The following is a 22,682-nucleotide window of genomic DNA, read 5'->3' on the forward strand; positions in this document are numbered from 1 at the left end:
TTCCCTCCTTACTCTGTGTTTAGTTATAGTTGTACCCCTATATGTTATATTTGGATACCTTTGTATATACTTTTGTATATATTGTACATATTTCTCTTTGCCTCCTATTCTTCTGTGTCCTTTTAGGGTTACTCATGATCTGGGATATGAGGTGCCTGATGCTTAAGAGTCCCCTGACGTCCCCGAAACTGTTTCTCCAGTCTAATGCGCCTGCAAGGCGTCATACTCTCTCTGGTAAAACTCCCCCAGCTGGATGGCGGAATTCTGGCAAGGACTTTTGCAATGTGGTTCTCGACAAGTGTGAGTTTGGTAGGTACAAAACTGCTTTACTCTACTGTTGAAAAAACAAACAAAAAACAAAAAAAAAATTATTTTCTTTTTTAATTACATAATCTGTATTACATAGTTAGTATTATTTGTTTGTTGTTAGATTTGCATCAGATAAACCTGACTGTATATCCTTATGTGCAATCTTTGCCTATTTCAAGTGTGATGCGGAGTTGTATTTCTATAAAGGGCTGCCAATCTGTGGAGACTTTTCTCCCGGGCCTCCTGGAAAAGGGGACCTTGATCCAGTTGAGCTAGTTGGTCAACAAATGTAAAATAAATAAATAAAATAAATGTGTGTATGTATGTATGTATGTATATATGTATATATATATATATATATATATCAATCATTTACTGGCCTCTACACACCAGGTTTCTTGCTTTGTGTTTTTCAGGCATGCAACTTCTACATTTGATATTCATTGTTTCATTTATGTGTACATGTGCTGTACTATGAAGCAAGCGATAGCATATTAATTTATCTCTGACTACCAGATTGGCAGCACTTGGCATTTCACCTTTTTAGTATTTATACGATCGAAGAGAATATGGGCAGTGCTGTGGATGGCATGAGAAGGCATATTTTACATTCGCCAAAAACTGCCCTTGTCTCCAGAAGCTTGATTTAATATGTCGTCCTTCAACCAGCTGAACATTATCACTATTTCCCCACCTGAAAATGTTTCAGCAGATTAAAGAACACAATCTGGCAAGCTAAATGAAGGTTTACAGTGAAATGCTGTCTTACCTGGATATTTTGTGTGCGACTGGAAAGTACTTGCTGGAGGCTGGTATTACTAACAGATTACCATTAGGCAATAGGTACCAGTGACCACAGATTATTGGACGATGTTTGCTTTTAATTGTTGGTACCACTAGAGAGCAAAATGTAATAAATACCTCCCTTTATGCTGTGTAGGACTTTTTGCTTCTTGTAGGGTGTTTTAGTAAAGACAATGAGACACTCGCATCTTTCCCCATCATGTAGGAATGGTTCTTGCAGATTCTGATGTAAAATGTCTTTCAGTACATTAGTGTCACAACTTAGTATTGTTGCCTCACAGCAAGAGGTTCTCCCATTCGATTCTTGGCTGGCCTTCTGTGTGGAGTCTGCATGTCCTCCCCGCAGTTGGGTGGGCGTTCGAAAAGACATGCGTAAATGGGTGTGCCTTTGTTGAAGGTTGAACGTCGAGCTGGCATTTTGGCGTTCGTGAAAATCTACTGCCAATCATTAGCAGTCCGGAGTTCCGCTGTGGTGACCCCTAACCAGGAAAAGCCGAAAGACAACAACAACAAGTGTCACAACTGGTGTCTTGCTGAATCTAAATAGTTATTGCCACAAAATCAACAGCACTGACATGCAAGTTAAATATGCTTTTCAAATCAAGGCACAGGAAGAAAAAAAAAATGCTTTTCATTCTACTGTCAGGTTTGATGAAGTCTTGTGCCACAAAAGCCTCTTAATAGGCTCTTAATGAGTCTGTGTGTTTAATAAAAGGTTTGCAATCATGAGCTGATACTTTTGTTTTAATTTAATTTACAATAAACAAGCCGTTCTCCCCAGCATTACAGCCGCATTATTGTTTGGGACATAGTGGGTTTGGTGAATGTAGATTGTCACTGTTTGCTGTTTCCCCATCTTTGCCTTCCTCTCCATCTCTTTGCGTCCTTGTTCTAAAGCTAATGATTGTGTCTTAATGTTTGTTCAGGAAATGATTCCGTTTGCAGTGGTAGGAAGTGACCAAGAGTACCAGGTCAATGGAAGACGAATTCTTGGGAGAAAAACAAAGTGGGGTACAATCGAAGGTAAGTTATCTGAGTGCATATCATTGCATTTGTACTTTAGTACAATATCATACCTTTGTTCTATTGTACCTCACAGCCATTGCATCACATCATGTCATATGACATGAATATTCCTTTTTATTCATTTTAACATTTGCTTGCTGAAATGCATGTGTTTATCATTCATTTTATGTTGAGCACCATCATTCATTTTTATTTTTTATAAAGACATTTGGAAAATCATTTTTGTCGTCAGGGAGGGGGACTGGATGAAAACTGAAAAAATTCTTACTTTTAAGATTTATTATATATTTAGTATGTTATATTAAATGTTATCAAAATACCATATATTTGAGTAATGTGTTTCAGGAATGCAATTTAATACATTTGTTCAGAAAGCCTGTGACACTTAAGCAGTCTGCATTGTAATGAAGCCCTGTTATCTATTTAAACAAATGTGAGCAACTGCATGGTCCTTCCAAGGTTTCCATCACTCTTTCTCTCATTTCTGATGCATGTAAAGCCCTGGACTTGCGCAGGGCTCATTGTAACTTGATCAAGTTCCAACATTATGAATGTTTAATGCTGATAGGACAATAGCACTATTAAAAAAAGTCCATGATTGGTAACACCATTTCCCTTAAAAAGCTGAGTGCTCCTGAAAAGAATGTATGTATGATTTTCAACAGTAATGGCCATTGTCAGTTGCAACTTGAAATCAAGTATATCGTGTGTTAGACTGTGTCGACTACTTTTTATTCTTTATAATCCGTGTTTTTAATACACTTATAATAGTCTTGCTTTTTTATTATTTTAACATGCACGCTGTTCCCACTTGGACAGTATTTCATGGCCTGTACTTTGTGCAGCATTCAGTTCCTTCTAGTATCACAGTGCATCATAGGAAATTTGGACTGTAGAACTAAGAAAATATAAAACACATGGGCAGCCATAATCTTTGTACTGAATGTCTTTATTTTTTCATGAAGACAGCAAAGTATGTACAGATATTGTCACTGCTAATGGTTTTTAGGAAGTGAAATATTTTATGAATGACTGTGATGCAGTAGGGTATTTGTGGCAATAAAAAGACCAATGACACTGATACCAGAATCTGCAGGTGGAAGATGTACCTCAGTTCATGAAACGGGTATAAATTTGTCAAGAGAGAGTTTGTTTTGATGTCTCATATGGATTGTACTGAGCTACCCTACATAATTTTATCAGCTGCATTTCTTCCATATTACGTTGTCCTGTCAGAATTTTCAGTGCGGTGCCACTTGTAGTGCAGAAGTTTGCTGCAGTCCCTTGTATATGACATCAGCAAAGGTAGAAGGGAAGTAACCAAGTGCAGAAGCAGTGATGGAGGGTAGACTTAAGTCTTTCAACTGATTTATTAGAAGTTCCAGTTTTTTTCATTTTTTATTAATTTGATTTTAACTGAGAGAGAGAGGACTGTTCTAAAGAACGCTTTTTGTGCATGACTCCTGCACAAATCAAATACAAATTGATATACTGTCAACTAACACTACAAATGAGCATCAAATTATAAAAAAATATTTATACACTGAATCTGCATGCATTTCAAGTTTCACTGAGATTAAGGCAATTCAAATTGGTGTAAATTAGAAAAGATAGTTTGTGAGACAGTCTATCAGCAGAGTGATGAGCTGATGAATTGTGCAAGTTAGGGGTGTGGATGACTTACCTAGACCGCAGAAGAGTGCTAATTGGTTTCATAGATAATCACAAGTAACACATACATATCTAGCAGCAAAGACAAACTGCCATCACAGGCAGACCTGGCATAGACACATAAGAGCTGTTCTTGTTACAGCTAAGAGCTAACACACAGGTGTACTCTCTGTACAAGGGAGCAGCTTAATTTGACAAAATTAACCATTATTGTAATAACATTTGCATGCTGAGTTAGGAGCCTGTTCCCCTAGTGAGTCTTGTCTAGTTGTTTGTGTGGGTTTAGGCCATTAGTGTAAGTATTTGCAAATCTGGTGATTTTGGGAAGCAATAGATCAGACAGGGTTTTTTTATGTCTTGAAAATCAAGACATAGGTCACATCAGAGCAGCTGGTATGTAAATGACTAAAAGGAGAGAAGGTCTGATCTGTTGGGATGGTTGAAGAATTTAAGGACTTTAATTTCCTTGGTTAGAACTCTTTCAGGCCTTTCTAATTGAGAAATATGCTTAAATTTGTACTTCCCAAACAGGCATTGTATTCATTGGTGAGTCTGATGAATGTAGCAGTGTACTGACTTCCTTAGATCTTGGAGATATTTCCTTGGAAGTTAACTGGGTCAGACCGAATGTTTTTTAACTGTGGTAGAAATTTGATGATTGAAAGAGAGAGACAGAGAATGAGAGAGAGAGAGAGAGAGACAGAGAATGAGAATATTATCCACATTAAGTACCAAATCCCTTTGTGGCAGTGTCTGTTTGAAGGGCAAGTACCATTTGTAATTAAGAAGGTGGGGACAACAATTTTTTGATGAATATTATTACTCTGCACTTTTTTTGCATTTAGCTTGAGACTGTCTTTGGAACTCCAAGTATGTGTATATTCCAGAGCCATGGTGCTTGGTAACCAAATACCTTAAGTTTCAAACTACATATAAGGGCACACTAGCAGTCCTGTGGAGGCAGATCCCAGCATCTAAAGTTGGCAGTATGGAATACTGAGCTGTTTCAGGTAACAAAGTTCCCCAACCATGCAGGGACAGAAACTGACAACATCTGTTAAAGTAATATGAGATGGAGTTGGCATCTAATGCAGTCTTTGAACCACAGATGCAATGTGCTGTTAATGTGATGTGCTAGTAAATAGCCTAGCTGCACAGGTTTGCACATGCTGCAGTTGATTTAAGTTGTGAAATCTGATTGTGCCAAGGCCCTCTTCAGCCATCATGTGCTTGATAAATGAAATATTCATTATGGAGAGGTAAGCTGACTTTACCACATGTGACACCTATTGTTTGCAGGCCAGCTGGTAGTCAAGGATAACACAAGAGTACATACATAAGGTATGCTGCTGGATAAAGAATGACATATTGAGGAATTCCTTAGAGTAGAATGAAAAACCTTGGCATTAGTCCTGCAGATGTTTTTCAAGTAATTTGTTAGCTGATAGGGAACAGCCTCAAATTCACCAGTGTAAACACATTAGCCCTAAACTCCTGAACAAAGGAGAAATTAAATGGAGTATAATCAGCAGAGTAGTGGCAGGGTTGAGCCCTTGAAAGATCTCTTAAGGACAGCATAACCACTGTAATATGCTGTTGCACTCCACAGTCTAAGGTGAAGATTTAAAAGAACTTGGATCTGCAGTCACCCTCTGTGTACGGCCTGAAAAGCAAGAGGTAAAACAACTAAAAACCATAGTGGAAGAGACTACAGTAAAAATGCATGTAGTGGATCATGATACTGTAATCAATGGTGTCAAATGCTCCAGTGAGATAATGCTAGGATCTGCACAGGTTGGACGAACTTACTGCCAGCCACAGAGATTATTTTCTGTGGCAATGTCTACCATCTCAGTACGGCATTGAGAGTGAAAACCAAATTGTGGTTATTGTGAAAGATATGTATGAGTTTCAGACCAGAGTAGAGAGCTACTTACAGGATTCAAGAACACAGTTAGAGTAAACAGTGTTGCTCAGTGGTATAAAGGTAACAGCAGAGAGAGTAGTTACCACTGGTTTATGTTATTTACATAGTAGTAATGGAACACTGAGTAGTGTGAAAGAAATGGTCAGTTTTAAAATGACAACAGACTTCTATTTGTTTCCAAATATATATGTATGCAATAGTGAGGGCGCCAAGCAGTATGTACAAACAAAAGTTTGTGTGGTCCATTTGGCTCAGACAAAGCCAGAGGATGCCTTTCAAGCAGGCCATGTCCAACCAGAACCCAATTTCGTATGTCTGAGACATTGCTTGAGAAACCCATTCAAGTGGACTTGAGGTGTAATGAAATAAGACTATTCCCAGAATGAAAAGCATTTATGAATAAAGGAAATGCTAGCTCTGATACATGCACTGCAAGTATACAGGCCTATAAAATGTGTGTGTGTGTGTGTGTGTGTGTGTGTGTGTGTGTGTGTGTGTGTGTGCACAGGAGTGGCCTTAGATCAACTGGTACCCATGGCAAAAGTGCTCCATGACGCCCCCATCCTGGTCTACCTACACCAAGTAAATACTGGAAAAGTGCCCCTGCTACAGCGCGCCCTAGGTGGCCGCCTAGTTGTCCTATGCCTTAGGACGGCTATGTGTGTGTGTGTGTGTGTGCACATATATTACAGGTAGTAGTAAACAACACAATAGTTGTGTTGCATAAGCAAAGGGTCCCTTGCTCTTACTCTTTATGCAGGTTAACAGTAATCACTTGGGAAGTTGCTCAACAGTCATTGATGATTCATGTGATCCTAATCTCCCCAAGGTGATCCACAACATAAGGGAGAAGGTGTCAGTTGTGCTGCTAATGGCATACTATTGGTGCAGACAGTACTGAATATCCCTTCTCTTGCTGGTGTCTAGGGTGAGTACTCACATACTACCTGTGCAACTGGACCTCCTAACCCAAGATATGGGGGTACATATATCCTCCAACCGCAAAACCTTTGAGCTCCCATCTTGAAAGATGTGACATTTTTTCCTTCATGGAGTAATTTGTAGAGGACATGCTGAGTATTGTAAGGGAATGTCTATAAAGATGTATGCCTTATGGTAGTATTTTTAATGAATTGAAGAAAGTTATTCCGTACCTGAAATGTGCTGTTTTTCAGTTAAAATGTTTGCCTTAGTATTCATTTTGAATAAAAAACACTGCTATAAAGTTAATTTTAATTTTATCAATTTTCTTCTTTGCTCACTTTTAGTCAAAATTAACAGTAAGCAAGAAGAGAGACTATTAATTACAATGAGTTGTAGTTTTCATTTTCTCCATACAGGCACATATGCTATTAAATTCAGTTAGTCAAGGTGGCTTTTTAAAGTTAAGTAAGGACCAAAGCATGTGCCTGGGATTCAGTAGTGAACAGAAGTTAAATGCATTTAAGTCTGGACAGGTTGCCATTAAGCCTGTAATCAAATAATATGTAAAGAAGGTATAGAACAATAGATTTATAGCACTTATGGTATCTGCTGAATTTCTTAGGGTAATGTAGTCCATCTGATATTGAAGTTTAGTTTCTAGTTCCTTATACTTAAACTAACAGCTAAGTCAGTAAAATCCTACTTTATTTCACAAATGCAGACCTTTATTGTATAGATGGTACATGTGCCCACCATCAGATATACTAAGGAAATGTCATGTAAATACACCACTAAGGCATGTGGTTTGTGGGAACCCTTCAAACAGCCCAAGAAGCAGCAACCTTTCATGGGATGGGTAAACAAAAGGGTTGTGCTGTTAGAAACACAGATGCAGTATAGTTTGCACGGTGAAGGGCAGATACAAGTCTCCTCAAGGAGAAGTGGGGTACAAACATCAGGTTTAGTAGGAATGTAGTAATAGTAGAAGTAGTACTACATGGTAGAGTGGCATATAGGGCTGGAGGCAGGCACTTAGAGTGGAAATGTAATGTAGAAATTGGCTGCATTTGCTTAATACTAAAATGTTTAGACATTGCAGGAACCGTTTGCTCTGTTGTACAGTCCTTGTTTGATTCATTAAGCCTTCTTTGGAAAGCTATGGAAATTCTAATGCATATTTGCAGGATTGGGTCATTGTGTTCCACAGATGTCCAAGGACAAATTTACAAAGCGTTCTTTTTATTTGCAATTTCTCAGTAATTTGAACTCAATTTGTTTTAGAATTTTTGATCTTTCAATCAGTATCAAGTGACTTTTCTTGATGTTCTTCGTGATTCACTGTTTCACTCATTACATTTGGGTAATCTGCTGGCAGGTTGCCCTCAGTCAGCCTGATTAACAAAGTCTTGGGTCCTGCGTTGGTTTCTGTCCCTTCTTCCATGACGTCAGGTCATCAGGGATATAAAACATGCAGCCAATGCCATTACATCAGTCTTTCTTGCCATGCAGTGCCCAAAGCAGAAGCATTTCGCAAGTGCCAGTCGACCGACTCCTGAAATTTTTTTTTTTCGAGTTTCATAACCGAAGTCCTCAATTTAAAGCTAAGTACCTTGTTGGGGAAACTTTTTCCTTGCTCTTTACCGATGTCAGTAAAAGTTAATAATTGCATTACTTGTGGGAAGCAAATACTTCATAAAGATTTTCATTTGTACTGTATTCCTTGCCTAGGCCCTGACCATGATGTACCTTGCTGTCAGTTTTGTGCTTTATTTATGCTTTATTTAATCAGCACACTATCCGTTGTCAGTACATTTTTGCCTCTAAATATTTTGGTTCACGGTTTAATTATCCAGAAATGTCATTGGTTAAACATCTGACTACCGGAATTCCAAAAAAAATGCAAAGAAAAAGACAGAGACAGGCTGTTGAGGTTCAAAACTGCCGATGACGTTTCTGCTAAGCCAGTCGTCAGTTCGCCGTTACTCAGTGAGGCACTTTTGCAGCCCCTGATACCTGCTACTTCTGACTCATGACTCGCAGGCCTCTACTGAGACCCATTCGGAGTCCGGTATGCCACGAGATGCTTCACCTATGGAACCCGCAGATGTCTCTACTTTGGATGGGTCCAGAGCCACTGTGCAGGCACCGGCTTCTGAGGGTGTATTCAAGCCTACAGACTTGCATATTAAACTGACTCCACCTTCTATTCTAAGGCCTAAATCTCGATCTATGTCTAAAAAACTGACGCCCAGGCCACATGTTCAGGCCCTTGTGCCTAAAAAATAAATGATCAAAATGGCTGAAGATCTTATTACTTTAATCAGGGGTAGTCAACCCCCCCCCCCCCTTCTAAGAGGCCTAGGACTGAGCTTGAGTATAAATCTTCTGATTAGGACTCTTTTTCTTCTAATTCTTCCAATGACCTGGATTTGTCCATTCCTACTTATGAGGATTCTGATGCAGAGAATTCCATTCCCTCTGCTTGCCCCTCTGAGGACTTTTCTTTTGGGGAAACTTTACATACCTTAAGGGAGCATTTCCACTGGGAAAGTAAGGAATTTTCAGAATCTAAAAAGTGGCTTAGCGATTTCCTTCTTCTGCCTCAGCATAGGCCTTTGGCTATACCTCCTGTACTAGACATTGTTGATGTGTTTTCAGAATCCAGTATGGCCCCTGATTCTCTGCCTCCTGCTGCTAGTAAATCTGACAGATACTACAGGGTTCCCGAGTCCCACAAGTTCCTTTTCAAAAGTCCTGTTGCAGACCCAGAAACCATTTCTCAGGGGCCCAAAGGCATTAAGGCTTCTTCTGCTAAAAATCCTACCCCTTTTGATAGAGACTCCAGGGTGCTGGATAGATGGGGTAAAAAGGTTTATACTTCTGCAACCCTGGCAATCAGGGCTTTAAACTGCCAATTTCATATGCTAAAATATCAACAGCATATTGTGGGACTGCTTAAACAGAAAATTATGTTGATGTCTGACTGTGTGGAAAATAAAGATTTATAGGATTTATTACATTCAGCTGAACAAGTTGGAAAACATACTTTGCAATGTGGTTTTGATTCTTTAGAGGCCTCTTGCAGGGCTGCTGTTACTGGGTCTGTGCTTAGAAGGCATGCTTGGCTTATGGAGCAATCTCTGCCTGATCATGTTAAAGCAAAATTGTTGGATGCTTCTTTAAATCAGGATCGCCTGTTGGGCAGTAAGGCTGAAGAAGTTCTAAAAAAGATGGAAGATAAAGCTAAATGTATGCAAACTGTGAAAGATTTCTTACAAGTGCAACCTCCAAGATTTAGTAGGCACTGGCCTCCTAAGAATTGGTCCTTTACAGCTCCTTCCAGATCCACTCAAGCCAAACCCAGATGCACCAAAAGTACCAGGTTTCATTCCCAAGGGACTCTCAAAACTAAGCAATGGGGGGCCTCCACTTCCAAATCTGGAAATAACAAGACACCCCCTATGGTATACAGTCTCAATGACTTTCCTTTAAAATTACCAAGCACTTACCTGTTAGCCGCCCCTTTCGGGGGAAAGATTGCTCTTCATGCAAAAAACTGGGAACTCATAACCCAGACAAATGGGTTTTAAATATAGTGTCCCAGGGATACAGATTTCATTTCAACATGCTGCCAACTCCAAACCGGTAGCCAGACCTGCCCCCAAATCAATGGGCAGAGGCTCAGAAACAAGTACTTTCCCTCCTAAACATGGGGGCTATTTAACTAGTACCAGAAGAGGAAAAGGGACAAGGTTTCTATTCCAGACTTTTCCTGGTACCCAGAAAAGACAAATCATGGCATCCAATTCTGGACCTGTCTACTCTAAACACCTTTCTGGACATTCCAAAATTCAAGATGCTGACTCTTCACCAGTTACTTCCTATGCTAGGCAAGGATGCCTGGTTGGCAACTAGATTTAAAAGAAGCTTACCTGCATATCCCAATCAGGGAATCTTGCAGAAGATACCTACGCTTCAAAGCAGGCTACTTGCATTATCAGTTCTCTGCACTGCCCTTTGGCTTGTCTACTGCACCCAGGGTATTCACAAAGTGCCTGGCTCCAGTAATTGCATTTTGCAGGCAAAGAAATATTCAAATATATCCATACCTGGATGATTGTCTATTTCAGGCAGAAAACCAGGCCACAGTTATAAATCATCTGGTGTTTGTAAAAAGGGTTCTAACTTGTCTAGGGTACACCATAAATGAAAATAAATCACAACTGGTACCCTCTCAACAGATTACATTCCTGGGTGAAAGCTTGAATACAACTGCCCAGATGGCTTTCTTCACACCAGAAAAGCAAATTCATTTGGTAACATATTTCAAACAAGTGGCCACAAAAACCCTGCTATCTGCAAGACAAATACTGCAAGCCTTGGGGTTCATGGTCTCTACATTCTTCTAATTCCATATGCAAGACTGCATATGAGGACACTTCAGTGGTACTTAAGAAGTCTGTGGAGTCAACATTGTCACTGCCTGGAAACAATGATTCCTATCATACCTTGCCTACGCCTAGAGTTCCTATGGTGGGCAGAGGCCTGCCACCAAAACAAGGGACTGCCATTCACACTACCCCCCTACCGCCAAAACCCTAACTACGGACACATCAGACTGTGCTTGGGGGGCTCACCTGGCAGGGAAGTGCATTCCGGGCAAATGGAGCCCAAATCAAATGCACCTACATATCAATCAAAAAGAAATGCTAACTGTACAGAATGCTCTGACAGCCTTCAAGGACTACATACATTTAGGACAACTAACGGTAAAGACAGACAACACCACGGTTATGTGGTACGTAAACAAGCAGGGGGTACACATTCCTACCCCCTCTGCAGACTAGCCATGGCATTGTGGAACATGGCCTTGAGCTACCAAGTGCAACTACAAGCTCAATTCCTGCCAGGAAAACTGAATACACTGGCAGACGGACTAAGCAGAAATCTCATGGACCCACACGAGTGGAAACTGGAACCATGGATTTTCAACATGTTGACAAGCAAATGGGGGAGCCCAGACATGAATCCATTTGTCTCCCCCCCAGAACTACCAGTTGGACAAACTTTGCACAAGAACTCCTCACAAAAAAGCCTGGAAAGTGGATGCTCTGTCCTTCAGCTGGAAAAGCCCATCAGTCTACTCCTTCCCCCTCTGCCTCTGCTCCCCAAAGTTCTGCTAAAAGTCAAACTGGACAAACCAAAAATTATTTTGATTGCCCCAGACTGGCCACACCAACACTGCTACCCACTCCTGCGCAGTGTCTCTCTAATATTCCCATGGCACCTGCCTCAGACACCTTCCTTACTGTCTCAGCAGGTGAACCAAATTCTACACCCTCCGCTCCCAATATTGAACCTTGCAGCTTGGCTAATCACTTAAATTCACCCTTAGCATCCCTCAGCAAACCTGTGATGGATGTCATCTTGGAGGCGAGAAGACCTAGTACTAGAAAATCCTATGCTGAGAAATGGAAAAGATTCTTTGCCTGGAATCAGTCTCAAGGGATGAGCACAGCAGCGCCCAATTTACCTCAGATATTGCAATACTTAACTGAGATGCTTTACAAGGGCCTGTCTTTTTCCTCCATTAAAATCCATGCCTCAGCCATTTCAGCTCATTATAACACAGAACCTCCCCTCTTCTCTCATCTCAGCTCAAGCAGTACCTCAGAGGGGCCAAAAACTTGAGATCACCCAGGAGAGCTCCAACCCCTGCCTGGGACCTTAACTTTGTATTGGAGAAACTCACTCTACCTCCTTTCGAGCCAGCTGCTACTGCAGGCTTAAAATTTCTTTCTTGGAAAACAGCCTTCCTTTTAGCAATCACTTCAGCTAGAAGGATATCTGAATTACAGGCCCTTATGGCAGTGGAGCCTTTCATAATCTTTCATGTAGACAGGGTGTCACTCAGGACCAATCCATCCTTCATGCCCAAGGTGGTATCCAGTGTGGCTCTTAATCAGTCCATTCATTTGCCAACCTTCTTTCCCAATCCACAGAACAAAGGGGAAAGGATTCTGCATTCATTGGATGTGCACAGACAACTTAGATTCTACCTGGACAGGACTAAACCTCGAAGAAAATCTGAACAACTGCTGGTAGTATTTGCTGTAGGGGCAGAGGGAAAGGCTATTTCAAAACAAACCATTTCTAAATGGATAAGCCATTGCATTCATTTCTGCTATAAGCACCATGGAAAAACCTATCCCCCAGGGGATCCGATCTCATTCCACCTGGGCTGCATCTACTTCTGCAGCCTTTCTCAGACATGTTCCTACCAGGGATATTCTAGAAGCAAATACCTGGAGTTCAGTTCATACTTTCACCAAGCATTATCATTTACCAATTTTCTCTAAATCCAGAGCTGGCTTTGCCACTGCTGTCTTGCAGGGCCTTATAGCTGGTCCTAATGCTGTATAAATCCATCCTCCCAACCATAGCTTTGGGAATCTACCCAAATGTAATGACTGCAATAGTGAAGCACAAAGAACATAGTACAGTTGTGTACACTTACCATAAATGTAGATGTTCAAGTGTATTTACTGTTGCAGTCCTGGTTACCCTCCCTCCAGCCCCCTGTTTTTCTCTTACTATACCTCTACTTTCTTTTACTATGCTTAAAAGCTTTTTTGGTATATTTGCTTTTGGTTGGAGGTATATTTTTGTGTTTTTAATTTTATTTTGCTCCCCATTTGGGGGGCACCTGACATCTGGGGCAGGAAAAACTGATGTAATGGCGTTGTCTGCATGTTTTATACCCCTGACGACCAGAGGTCATGGAAGAAGGGACAGCAACTGATGCAGGACCCAAGACTTTGCTAATCAGGCCGACTGAGGGCAACCTGCTAGCAAATTACCCAAGTGTAATGACTGCAACAGTGAATACACTCTAACATCTACATTTATGGTAACTGTACACAACTGTACTTTCCGTTTTGTGGGCAGGTTGTTCATGGAGGACTGAATGACTATATGTTCTTTGTATTTCACTGTTGCAGTCCTCACATTTGGGTTATCTGCTTGCAGGTAGCCCTCAACCAGCCTGAGTACCAGAGTCTTTAAATTTCTACGTCGGATGCTGTCTCTTCTTCCATGACGTCAGGTCGTCAGGGGTATAAAATATGCAGCCGATGTCATTACATCAGTCTTTCTTGCAGTGCAGTGTCCGAAGCAGAAGCAGTTCGCAAGTGCCAGTCGGCCAACTCCAGAAATTTTTGTTTTCGAGTTTCAGACCTGATGTCTTCAAAAAGATAAGTACCCTGTTGGGGATCCTTTTTTCTTGCTCTAACCAATGTCATAAAAAATTAACAATTGTCTTGCCTGTGGAAAGCAAATACCTCATAGAGATTTTCATTCTTACTGCATCACCTGTTTAGACCCAGAACACGACGTCCCTCGCTGTCAGTTTTGTGCCTTGTTCAATGCCTGAACTATTCGTCATCGGGCTATTTTTGTAGCTAAGTAATACTTCAGTTCTCAATCTCCATACTCCGAAATGGCTTTGTTAAGCCGTCCGACTACCAATCTTCCAAAAAAAGTAAGGATAAAGACAGAGACAGACCACATAGGTCCAAAACTGCTGACGATATTTCCGATAAGCTAGTCGCCAGTCTGTCGGTACTCAGTGAGGTGCTTTTGCAGCCCCTAATACCTGTTACTACAGATTCGCAGGCCTCTACTGAGACCCATTCGGAGTCCGGTATGACGTGAGATGCTTCTTTGACTATGGAACCTGTGGATGTCTCTACCTTGGATGGGTCCACAGCCACTGTGCAGGGACCGGCTTCTGAGGGTGAATTCAGGCCTACCGATTTTCATATCAAACAGACGACTTTGTTTCAAGCTAAAAATACCGAATTCTTCCGGCCTAAAGTTCACACCAAGCCTAGAAAACCGATGACCAAAGCACATTCTCAGGCCCATATGCCTCAAAAACAAATGATTAGAATGGCTGAAGACCTTATTACCTTAATTTAGGGGAAGCCAGCCTTCCCCCTCTAAGAGACCTAGAACTGATTTTCTATCTGATTCTTCTGATCGGGAATCTAATATCTCTGTTCCTTCTGACTACCAGGATTTACCCTTATCTACTTATGAGGATTATGATGCAGAGGATTCCATTCCCTCTGCTTCCCCTCCAGAAGATTTTTCTTTTGGTGAAACCTTGCATACCCTTAGGGAGCATTTCCACTGGGAAAGCCAGAACTATTCTCAATCCAAAAATATTCTTAGGGAATTTTTAAACCTGCCTCAACACAGGCCTCTAGCTATCCCTCCTGTTCTGCAAATTGTAGATGATGTTTTCTTGGAATCCAGCCTTACCCCAGACACTTTGCCTCCAGCTCCCAGGAAACCTGAGAGGTACTACAGAGTACCTGACTCTCACAAATTTCTTTTCAAGAATCCTACTGTGGATCCAGAGACCATTTCTCAAGGACCAAAAGGAATTAAGGGTACTACTGCCAAAAATCCTACCCCTTCTGATAGGGATTCTAGAGATTAAGACAGATGGGGTAAGAAGGTATATACTTCTGCCATTTTGGCCATTAGGGCTTTAAATTGCCAGTTTCATATGTTAAAGTATCAGCAGTATATTGTGGGATTAATTAAACAGAAAATGATGTTGATTCCTGACTGTGCTGAACACAAAGATTTACAAAAGTTAATGCATTCTGATGACCAAGTAGGTAAACATACACTGCAATGTGGTTTTGATGCTTTAGAAGCATATTGCAGGGCTGCTGTCACTGGGTCTGTACTTAGAAGGCATGCTTGGCTTAAAGAACAAAACTTGCCAGATCATGTTAAAGCTAAATAACTGGATGCACCCTTACACCAAGAGGGCCTTTTTGGCAACGAAGCAGAAGTCGTCCTCAAAAGGATGGAGAAAAAAATCTAAATCTATGGAAACTGTTGAAGATTTCTTACAAGTACAGCCACCTAGATTCAGTAGGCATTGGCCTTCAAAGAACTGGTCCTTTCCAGTCCCTTCCAGGCCTTCTCAGTCCAAACCCAGGAGCAGCAGACCACCAAGACTTCAGTCTCAGGCTATGCACAGATCTAAGCAGTTGGGGGTCCCCACTTACAAAGTATGGACTAGTAAGCCACCCCCTGTGGAAAAATGGCACAGTGACTTATCCTTAACTCTACCAAGTTTAACTCAACTACTTGCTCCCTTAGGAGGAAAGCTCAGCCTGCATGCAAAAAACTGGGAACTCATTACCCAAGATAAATGGGTTTTAGACATAGTTTCCCTAGGATACAGATTCCACTTCCACTCACTCCCAGCCCCAAGTGGATGGCCAGACCTTCTCCCAAACCAGTGAGCAGAGGCCCAAAAACAAGTGCTATGTCTCCTCAGTATCATGGCTATTCAACTTGTTCCAGCATAACAAAGGGGACAGGGTTTTTATTGAAGACTCTTCCTGATTCCCAGAAAAGAAAACTCCTGGTGTCTATCCTGGACCTTTCTATTCTCAACACCTTTCTGGTGGTTCCAAAATTCAAAGTGCTAATTCTTCGGCAGCTTCTTCCCATGCTGGCCAAGCATGCCTGGCTGACGATTCTAGACCTAAAAGAAACTTACCTGCACATCCTAATAAGGGAATCTTGCAGAAAATTCCTACGCTTCAAGGCAGGCTCTATGCACTGTCAGTTCTCTGCACTGCCCTTTGGCTTATCTACTGTGCCCAGGGTATTTACAAAGTGCCTAGCTCCTGCCACTGCATTTTGTGGGCAGAGAAATATTCAGATTTACCCATACTTGCACGATTGCCTGATTCAGGCAGAGAGTTAGGACTTATTACAGCAACTGGCATTTGTAAAGAGACTTCTAACCTCACTGGGGTACACCATCAACGAGAAGAAATCACACCTATTACCCTGCCAACAGATTGTATTCCTGGGAGCAATCTTGAACACAACTTCCCAGATGGCATTCCTCACTCCAGAGAAACACTGGCCACAAAAACCCAGTTATCTGCAAGGAAAATCCTGCAAGCCCTGGGGTTTATGGCCTCTTGCATTCTGTTAATTCCATATGCAAGACTGCATATGAGGAAATTTCAGTGGTATCTAAAAGGTCTATGGTGTCAACATTCTCAGGACCTGGAAACAATGATTCCTATTATCCCTTGACTAAGGGCAGAGTTCCTTTGGTGGGCAGAGGCCTGCTACCACAAGGGACTCCCTTTCATTCTATCCTCTGCTGCCCAATCCCTAACAATAGATGCATCAGACTATTCATGGGAGGCTCACATGGCAGGGCAGTGCATTCAGGGCAAATAGAACCCAAAACAGATGGACCTTCATATCAATCAAAAAGAAATGTCAGCTGTACAGAATGTTCTGACAGCCTTCAGAGACCTTATTCTTCCAGGACAACTGTTGGTAAAGACCGACAACACCACAGTTATGTGGTACATAAACAAGCAGGGAGAACCCATTCCTTCCCACTCTGCAGATTAGCCATGGCTCTGTGGAGCACAGCCTTGAGCTACCAAGTGAACCTACAAGCTCAATTCCTGCCAGGCACACCAAATTCACCGGCAGACGACTTAAGCAGAAATCTCATGGACCCACATGAATGTAAACTGGAACCCAAAATATTCAAGCTCTTGAGGAACAAATGGGGACACCAGAGGTAGACCTGTTTGCCTCCCCTCAGAACTACCAATTGAACAAATTCTGCAACAGAACTCCCCACAGTCAAGCTTGGAAAGTGGATGTCCTGTCCTTTACCTGGGAAAGCCTCTCAGTTTATGCCCCCCCCCCCTGCCTCTCCTCTCGAAGGTTCTACTAAAGATCAAACAGGACAAGCCAAGGACAGTACTGATTGCACTAGACTGGTCACACCAGCACTAGTACCCCTTTTTACACAGTCTGACAGGGCTACAACCTTGGCACCTGCCTCAGACCCCATCCCTGCTTTCCCAGCAAGCGGGCCAGATTCTGCACCCTCAGCTTCAAACCCTGAACCTTGCAGCCTGGCTAATTCCCTGACCTCACCTCAAGCAACCCCTTAGTAAGCAGGTGCAGGATGTCATTCTTGAGGCAAGGAGCCCTAGTACTAGAAAATCCTATTCAGAAAAGTGGAAAAGATACTGTTCCTGGAGCCAGGCTTGGGGGATGGGCACAGTGGTGCCCAGCTTACCTCATATTCTAGATTATTTAACAGAAATGCTCCACAAGGGCCTGTCTTTCTCTTCAGTTAAGATTCATGCCTCTGCCATATCAGCACATTATAATACTGACCCCACCCCTCTTCTCTCATCCCCTGCTAAAACAATTCCTTAGAGGTGCCAAAAATTAAAGACCCCCCCCAGAAGGGCTCCCACTCCAGCCTGGGAACTTAATTTTGTATTGGAAAAAACTCACTCCCCCCACCCCTTTGAGCCAGCTGTTATAGCAGAGTTGAAATTCCTTTCTTGGAAAACAGCTTTACTTTTAGCCATCACTTCAGCAAGAAGAGTGACTGAACTGCAGGCCCTCATGGCAGTGGAACCCTTCATTATCTTCCTTGTGGACAGGGTTTCCCTCAGGACCTTTATTCCCAAGGTGGTGTCTAGTGTGGCTCTAAACCAGTCCATTAATTTGCCTACTTTTTTCCCTGCTCCTCAGAATAAAGGGGAAAGGATACTGCATTCTCTGGATGTACACAGACAGCTTAGATTCTATTTGGACAGGACTAAGCCTCTCAGAAAATCTGACCAGCTGCTAGTTAGCTTTGCTGCAGTGGCAGAGGGGAAGGCCATTTCAAAGTAAACCATTTCCAAATGGATAGCACATTGCATCAATTTCTGCTACAAACACCATGGAAAACCTACTCCACAAGGGGATAAGAACACATTCCACCAGGGCTGCATCTACCTCTACTACATTTCTCAAAGGAGTTCCTACCAGGGACATCCTGGAAGCTGCAACCTAGAGGTGTTTTTCATGTTTCACTGTTGCAGTCATTACATTTGGGGTAATCTGCTAGCAGGTTGCACTCAGTCGGCCTGAATTCCAAAGTCTTGGGTCCTGCGTCGGTTGCTGCCTCCTCTTCCATGACATCAGGTTTGTCAGGGGTATAAAACAAGCAGCCAACGCCATTTTCTTTAGTTTTTCTTGCAGCGTGGTGCCCGCAGCAGAAGCAGTTCGTACGTGCCAGTTGGCCGACTCCTGAAATTTTCGAGTTTCAGAACCAAAGTCTTCACTAAAGCTAAGTACCCCATTGGGGAAACTTTTTTCTTGCGCCATACCGATCTCGGAAAACGTTAATAATTGTATTACTTGTGGGAAGCAAATACCTCATAAGGATTTTTATTTCTACTGTATTCCTTGCCTAGGCCCTGATCATAACATGCCTGGCTGTCGGTTTTGTGCTAGATTTAACCAACGCACTATTAAGCGTCGGTACATTTTTGCCTCAAAATATTTTGGAAGCAGATTTAACTACCCTGAAATGTCGTCGGATAGTAATCCGACTACCGAAGTACACAAAAAATGCAAAGAAAAGGACAGAGACAGAGACCATCAAGGTCCAAAACCGACGACGAAACTTCTCCTAAGCCAGTCGCTGGTTCGCCGGTACTCAGTGAGGTGCTTTCGCAGCCCCTGATACCCGCTACTTTTGAGTCGCAGGCCCCTACTGAGACCCCATGTGGAGTCCGGCATGCCACGAGATTCTCAAAGTATTGTACCCACGGATGTCTCTCCCTCGGATGGGTCCAGAGCTGCTGAGCAGGCACTGGCTTCTGAGGGTTTTTCAGACCTCAGCATTTTTATATAAAACCGACGGCAGCTTCAGAATCAAAGACAAAAGCAACTTCTAAATCTAAAAAAACTGATGCACGAGCCACATGCACAGGCCTCTATGCCCAAAAAACAGAAGATCAAAATGGTTGAAGACCTAATTACCTTGATCAGGGGTTCCCAACCCCCTCCTGATAAGAGGCCTAGGCAAGACACTGATTATGAATCTTCAGATCAGGTTTCTATTTCTTCTGATTCCTCTTCTGATCAAGAATTATCTATACCTCCCTATGAGGATTCTGAGACAGAGGAATCCATCCCATCTGCATCACCTCCTGAGGATTATTCATTTGGAGAAACCTTGTATACTTTGAGGGAGCATTTTCACTGGGAGAGTCAAGATTTCTCAGAATCCGGGATTTCCTTCTTCTCCCTCAGCATAGGCCTTTAGCCATACCTCCTGTTTTAGACATTGTGGATGATGTGTTTTTGGACCCCAGACACTCTACCTCTGGCTCCTAGGAAGCCAGACAGATATTACAGGGTCCCTGACTCACAAATATTTTCATTTAGAAACCTTGCTGCTGACCCTGAAACTATTTCACAGGGTCCAAAAGGTGTTAAGGCCTCAACAGCAAAAAATCATACCCCCTCTGACAGAGAGTCAAGGGCACTGGATAGATGGGAAAAGAAGGTTTATACATCTGCAACCTTGGCAATTAGGGCCTTAAACTGCCAGTTTCATATGCTCAAGTATCAACAACATGTTATGGGATTGTGGAAACAGAAAATGATGTTGATTTTTGAATGTGCAGAAAATAAAGAATTGCAGGAATTATTGCATGCAGCAGAACAAGTTGGAAAGCATACTTTGCAATGTGGTTTTGATTCCTTAGAGGCCTCCTGCAGGGCCGCAGTTACTGGATCTGTGATTAGGAGACATGCCTGGCTAAAAGAGCAAAATTTGCCTGATCATGTTAAAGCTAAATTGCTGGATGCACCTTTACAGCATGATACTCTGTTTGGTATTAAGGCAGAAGAGGTTTTAAAGAAAATGGAAGACAAAGCTAAGTCTATGCAAACTGTAAAAGACTTCTTACAAGTGCAGCCACCAAGATTCAGTAGACACTGGCCTACAAAAATTGGTCCTTTCCTGTGTCCAATAGAGCTCAACGGGGCAAATCCAGGCACCCTAAATGTTCTAGATACCAGTCACAAGATTCTTACAGGTCAAAGCAATGGGGTGCTTCTACCTCCAAATCTGGAGGAAATAAAGTGCAACACTACAGTAAACAGTCTCAATGACTTCCCTCTGTCATCACCAAGCACTTACCTTTTGGCAGCACCCTTGGGAGAAAATTAGCACTGTTTGCTCAAAATTGGCAGTTAATAACCCAGGACAAGTGGGTGCTAAAAATAATATCTCGGGGATACAGATTCCACTTCCATACTCTGCCAGTGGCAAACGGTTGGCCAGATCTGCCAAACAATTAATGGGCATAGGCACAGAAACAGGTTACGTCCCTCATGGATATGGGGGCTATTCAGCCAGTACCAGAACAGGAAAAAGGACAAGGTTTTTATCCAAGACAGTTCTTGGTACCCAAAAATGACAAGGCCTGGCACCCAATACCTGACATCAATTTTGAACACATAACTGGGCATTTCCAAAATTCAAAATGCTAACTTTGCAACAGTGTCTGCCCATGCTGGACAAGAACACTTGGCTGGTGACATTAGGCCTAAAAGCGGCATACCTGCATATCCCAATAAGAAAATCTTGCAGAAGATACCTCAGTTTCAAGGCTAGCTCTATGCATTACCAATTCTCTGCACTGCCCTTTGGCTTATCTACTGTCCCCAGGGTCTTTACAAAGTGCCTGGCACCAGTAATTGTATTTTGCAGACAAAAAAGTATACAAATTTGTCCTTAATTGGACGACTGTCTCATTCAAGCAGAGAACAAGGACATTCTTCAGCACCTGGTGTTTGTGAAGAGGCTTCTAACATGCTTAGGGTACACAATAAATGAAAAGAAATCACAACTGATACCCTCTCAAAAGATAACATTCCTGGGTGCAAGGTTGAATACATCTGCCCAGATGGCTTTCCTCACGCCAGACAAACAAATGCAACTGACTACTAACTTCAAACTGATGGCAACAAAAACCAAGTTAACTGCAAGACAAATTCTGCAGGCTTTGGGGTTCATGGCATCCTGCATCCTACTGATTCCATATGCAAGACTGCATATGAGGAAACTACAGTGGTACCTAAAAGGTTTATGGAGTCAACATTGTCACAGTATGGAAACAATGATTCCTCTCATTCTCTGCCTACAACAGGAGTTTCTATGGTGGGCAAAGGCATGTCAACAAAACATGGGCCGGCCTTTCACTCTACCCCCTGCCAGCCAAACCTTAACAACAGACGCAGCAGATTATGCATGGGGGGCCCACCTGGCGGGAAGATGCATTCAGGGCATATGGACCCCAAAACAAATACATCTGCATATCAACCAAAAAGAGATGTTAGCTGTTCAAAATGCCCTGACAGCCTTCAAGGACTTACTTCAGCCAGGACAACTACTGATAAAGATGGACAACACCACGGTTATGTGGTATATAAACAAGCAGGGGGGCACGCACTCATACCCCCTTTGCAGACTAGCCATGGCACTGTGGGGCACAGTCTTGACTTACCAAGTACAACTTCAAGCTCAATTCCTGGCAGGAAAACAAAATACTCTGGCAGACGATTTAAGCAGAAACCTTATGGACCCTCATGAGTGGAAACTAGATCTGCAATTCTTCAGCATGATAATAAAGAAATGGGGGAAACTGGACATAGACCTATTTGCCTCTCCTCGGAATTATCAACTGAAAAAATTCTGTACAAGGACTTATCACGGACAAGCATGGAAAGTGGACGCCCAGTCTTTCAGTTGGAAAAACCTATTAGTTTACGCCTTTCCTCCTCTGCCTCTTCTTCCCAAGGTACTACTAAAAGTCAGACAAGAGAAACCAAAGATGATACTAATTGCACCGAACTGGCCCTGCCAATACTGGTACCCAATCCTAAGGAACATGTCTCAATTCCCAGCTTGGTACTTACCTCAAATACCTCACTTACTGTCCCAGCAAAACAGTCAAATCCTGCACAATCGGCTCCAAACACTGAACCTGGCAGCATGGCTGATCATGTAGTTATTCAAACAATACCTCTCAGTAAAGCTGTGATGGATGTCATTTTGGAAGCCAGAAGGCCTAGTACTAGAAAATCT

The 22,682-nt window shown here is 42.3% G+C and overlaps 1 protein-coding gene across 8 annotated transcripts in view; it reads left to right on the top strand.

Annotated features, from left to right (window-relative positions):
• Nucleotides 1-22,682, top strand: part of SEPTIN9 (septin 9) — a 2,307,078-nt gene that overhangs the window by 2,238,877 nt on the left and 45,519 nt on the right. For all 8 annotated transcript variants that reach the window (XM_044085002.1, XM_044085005.1, XM_044085003.1 and 5 more), the window contains one exon: nucleotides 2,040-2,136. In XM_044085002.1, coding sequence (XP_043940937.1) covers nucleotides 2,040-2,136 — 97 coding nt within the window. The remainder of the gene's footprint in view (nucleotides 1-2,039; nucleotides 2,137-22,682) is intronic.

The sequence above is a fragment of the Protopterus annectens genome, chromosome 10.part0, assembly GCF_019279795.1.
Source record: "Protopterus annectens isolate FY-2018-M chromosome 10.part0, PAN1.0, whole genome shotgun sequence".
NCBI classification, from domain to species: domain Eukaryota; kingdom Metazoa; phylum Chordata; order Ceratodontiformes; family Protopteridae; genus Protopterus; species Protopterus annectens.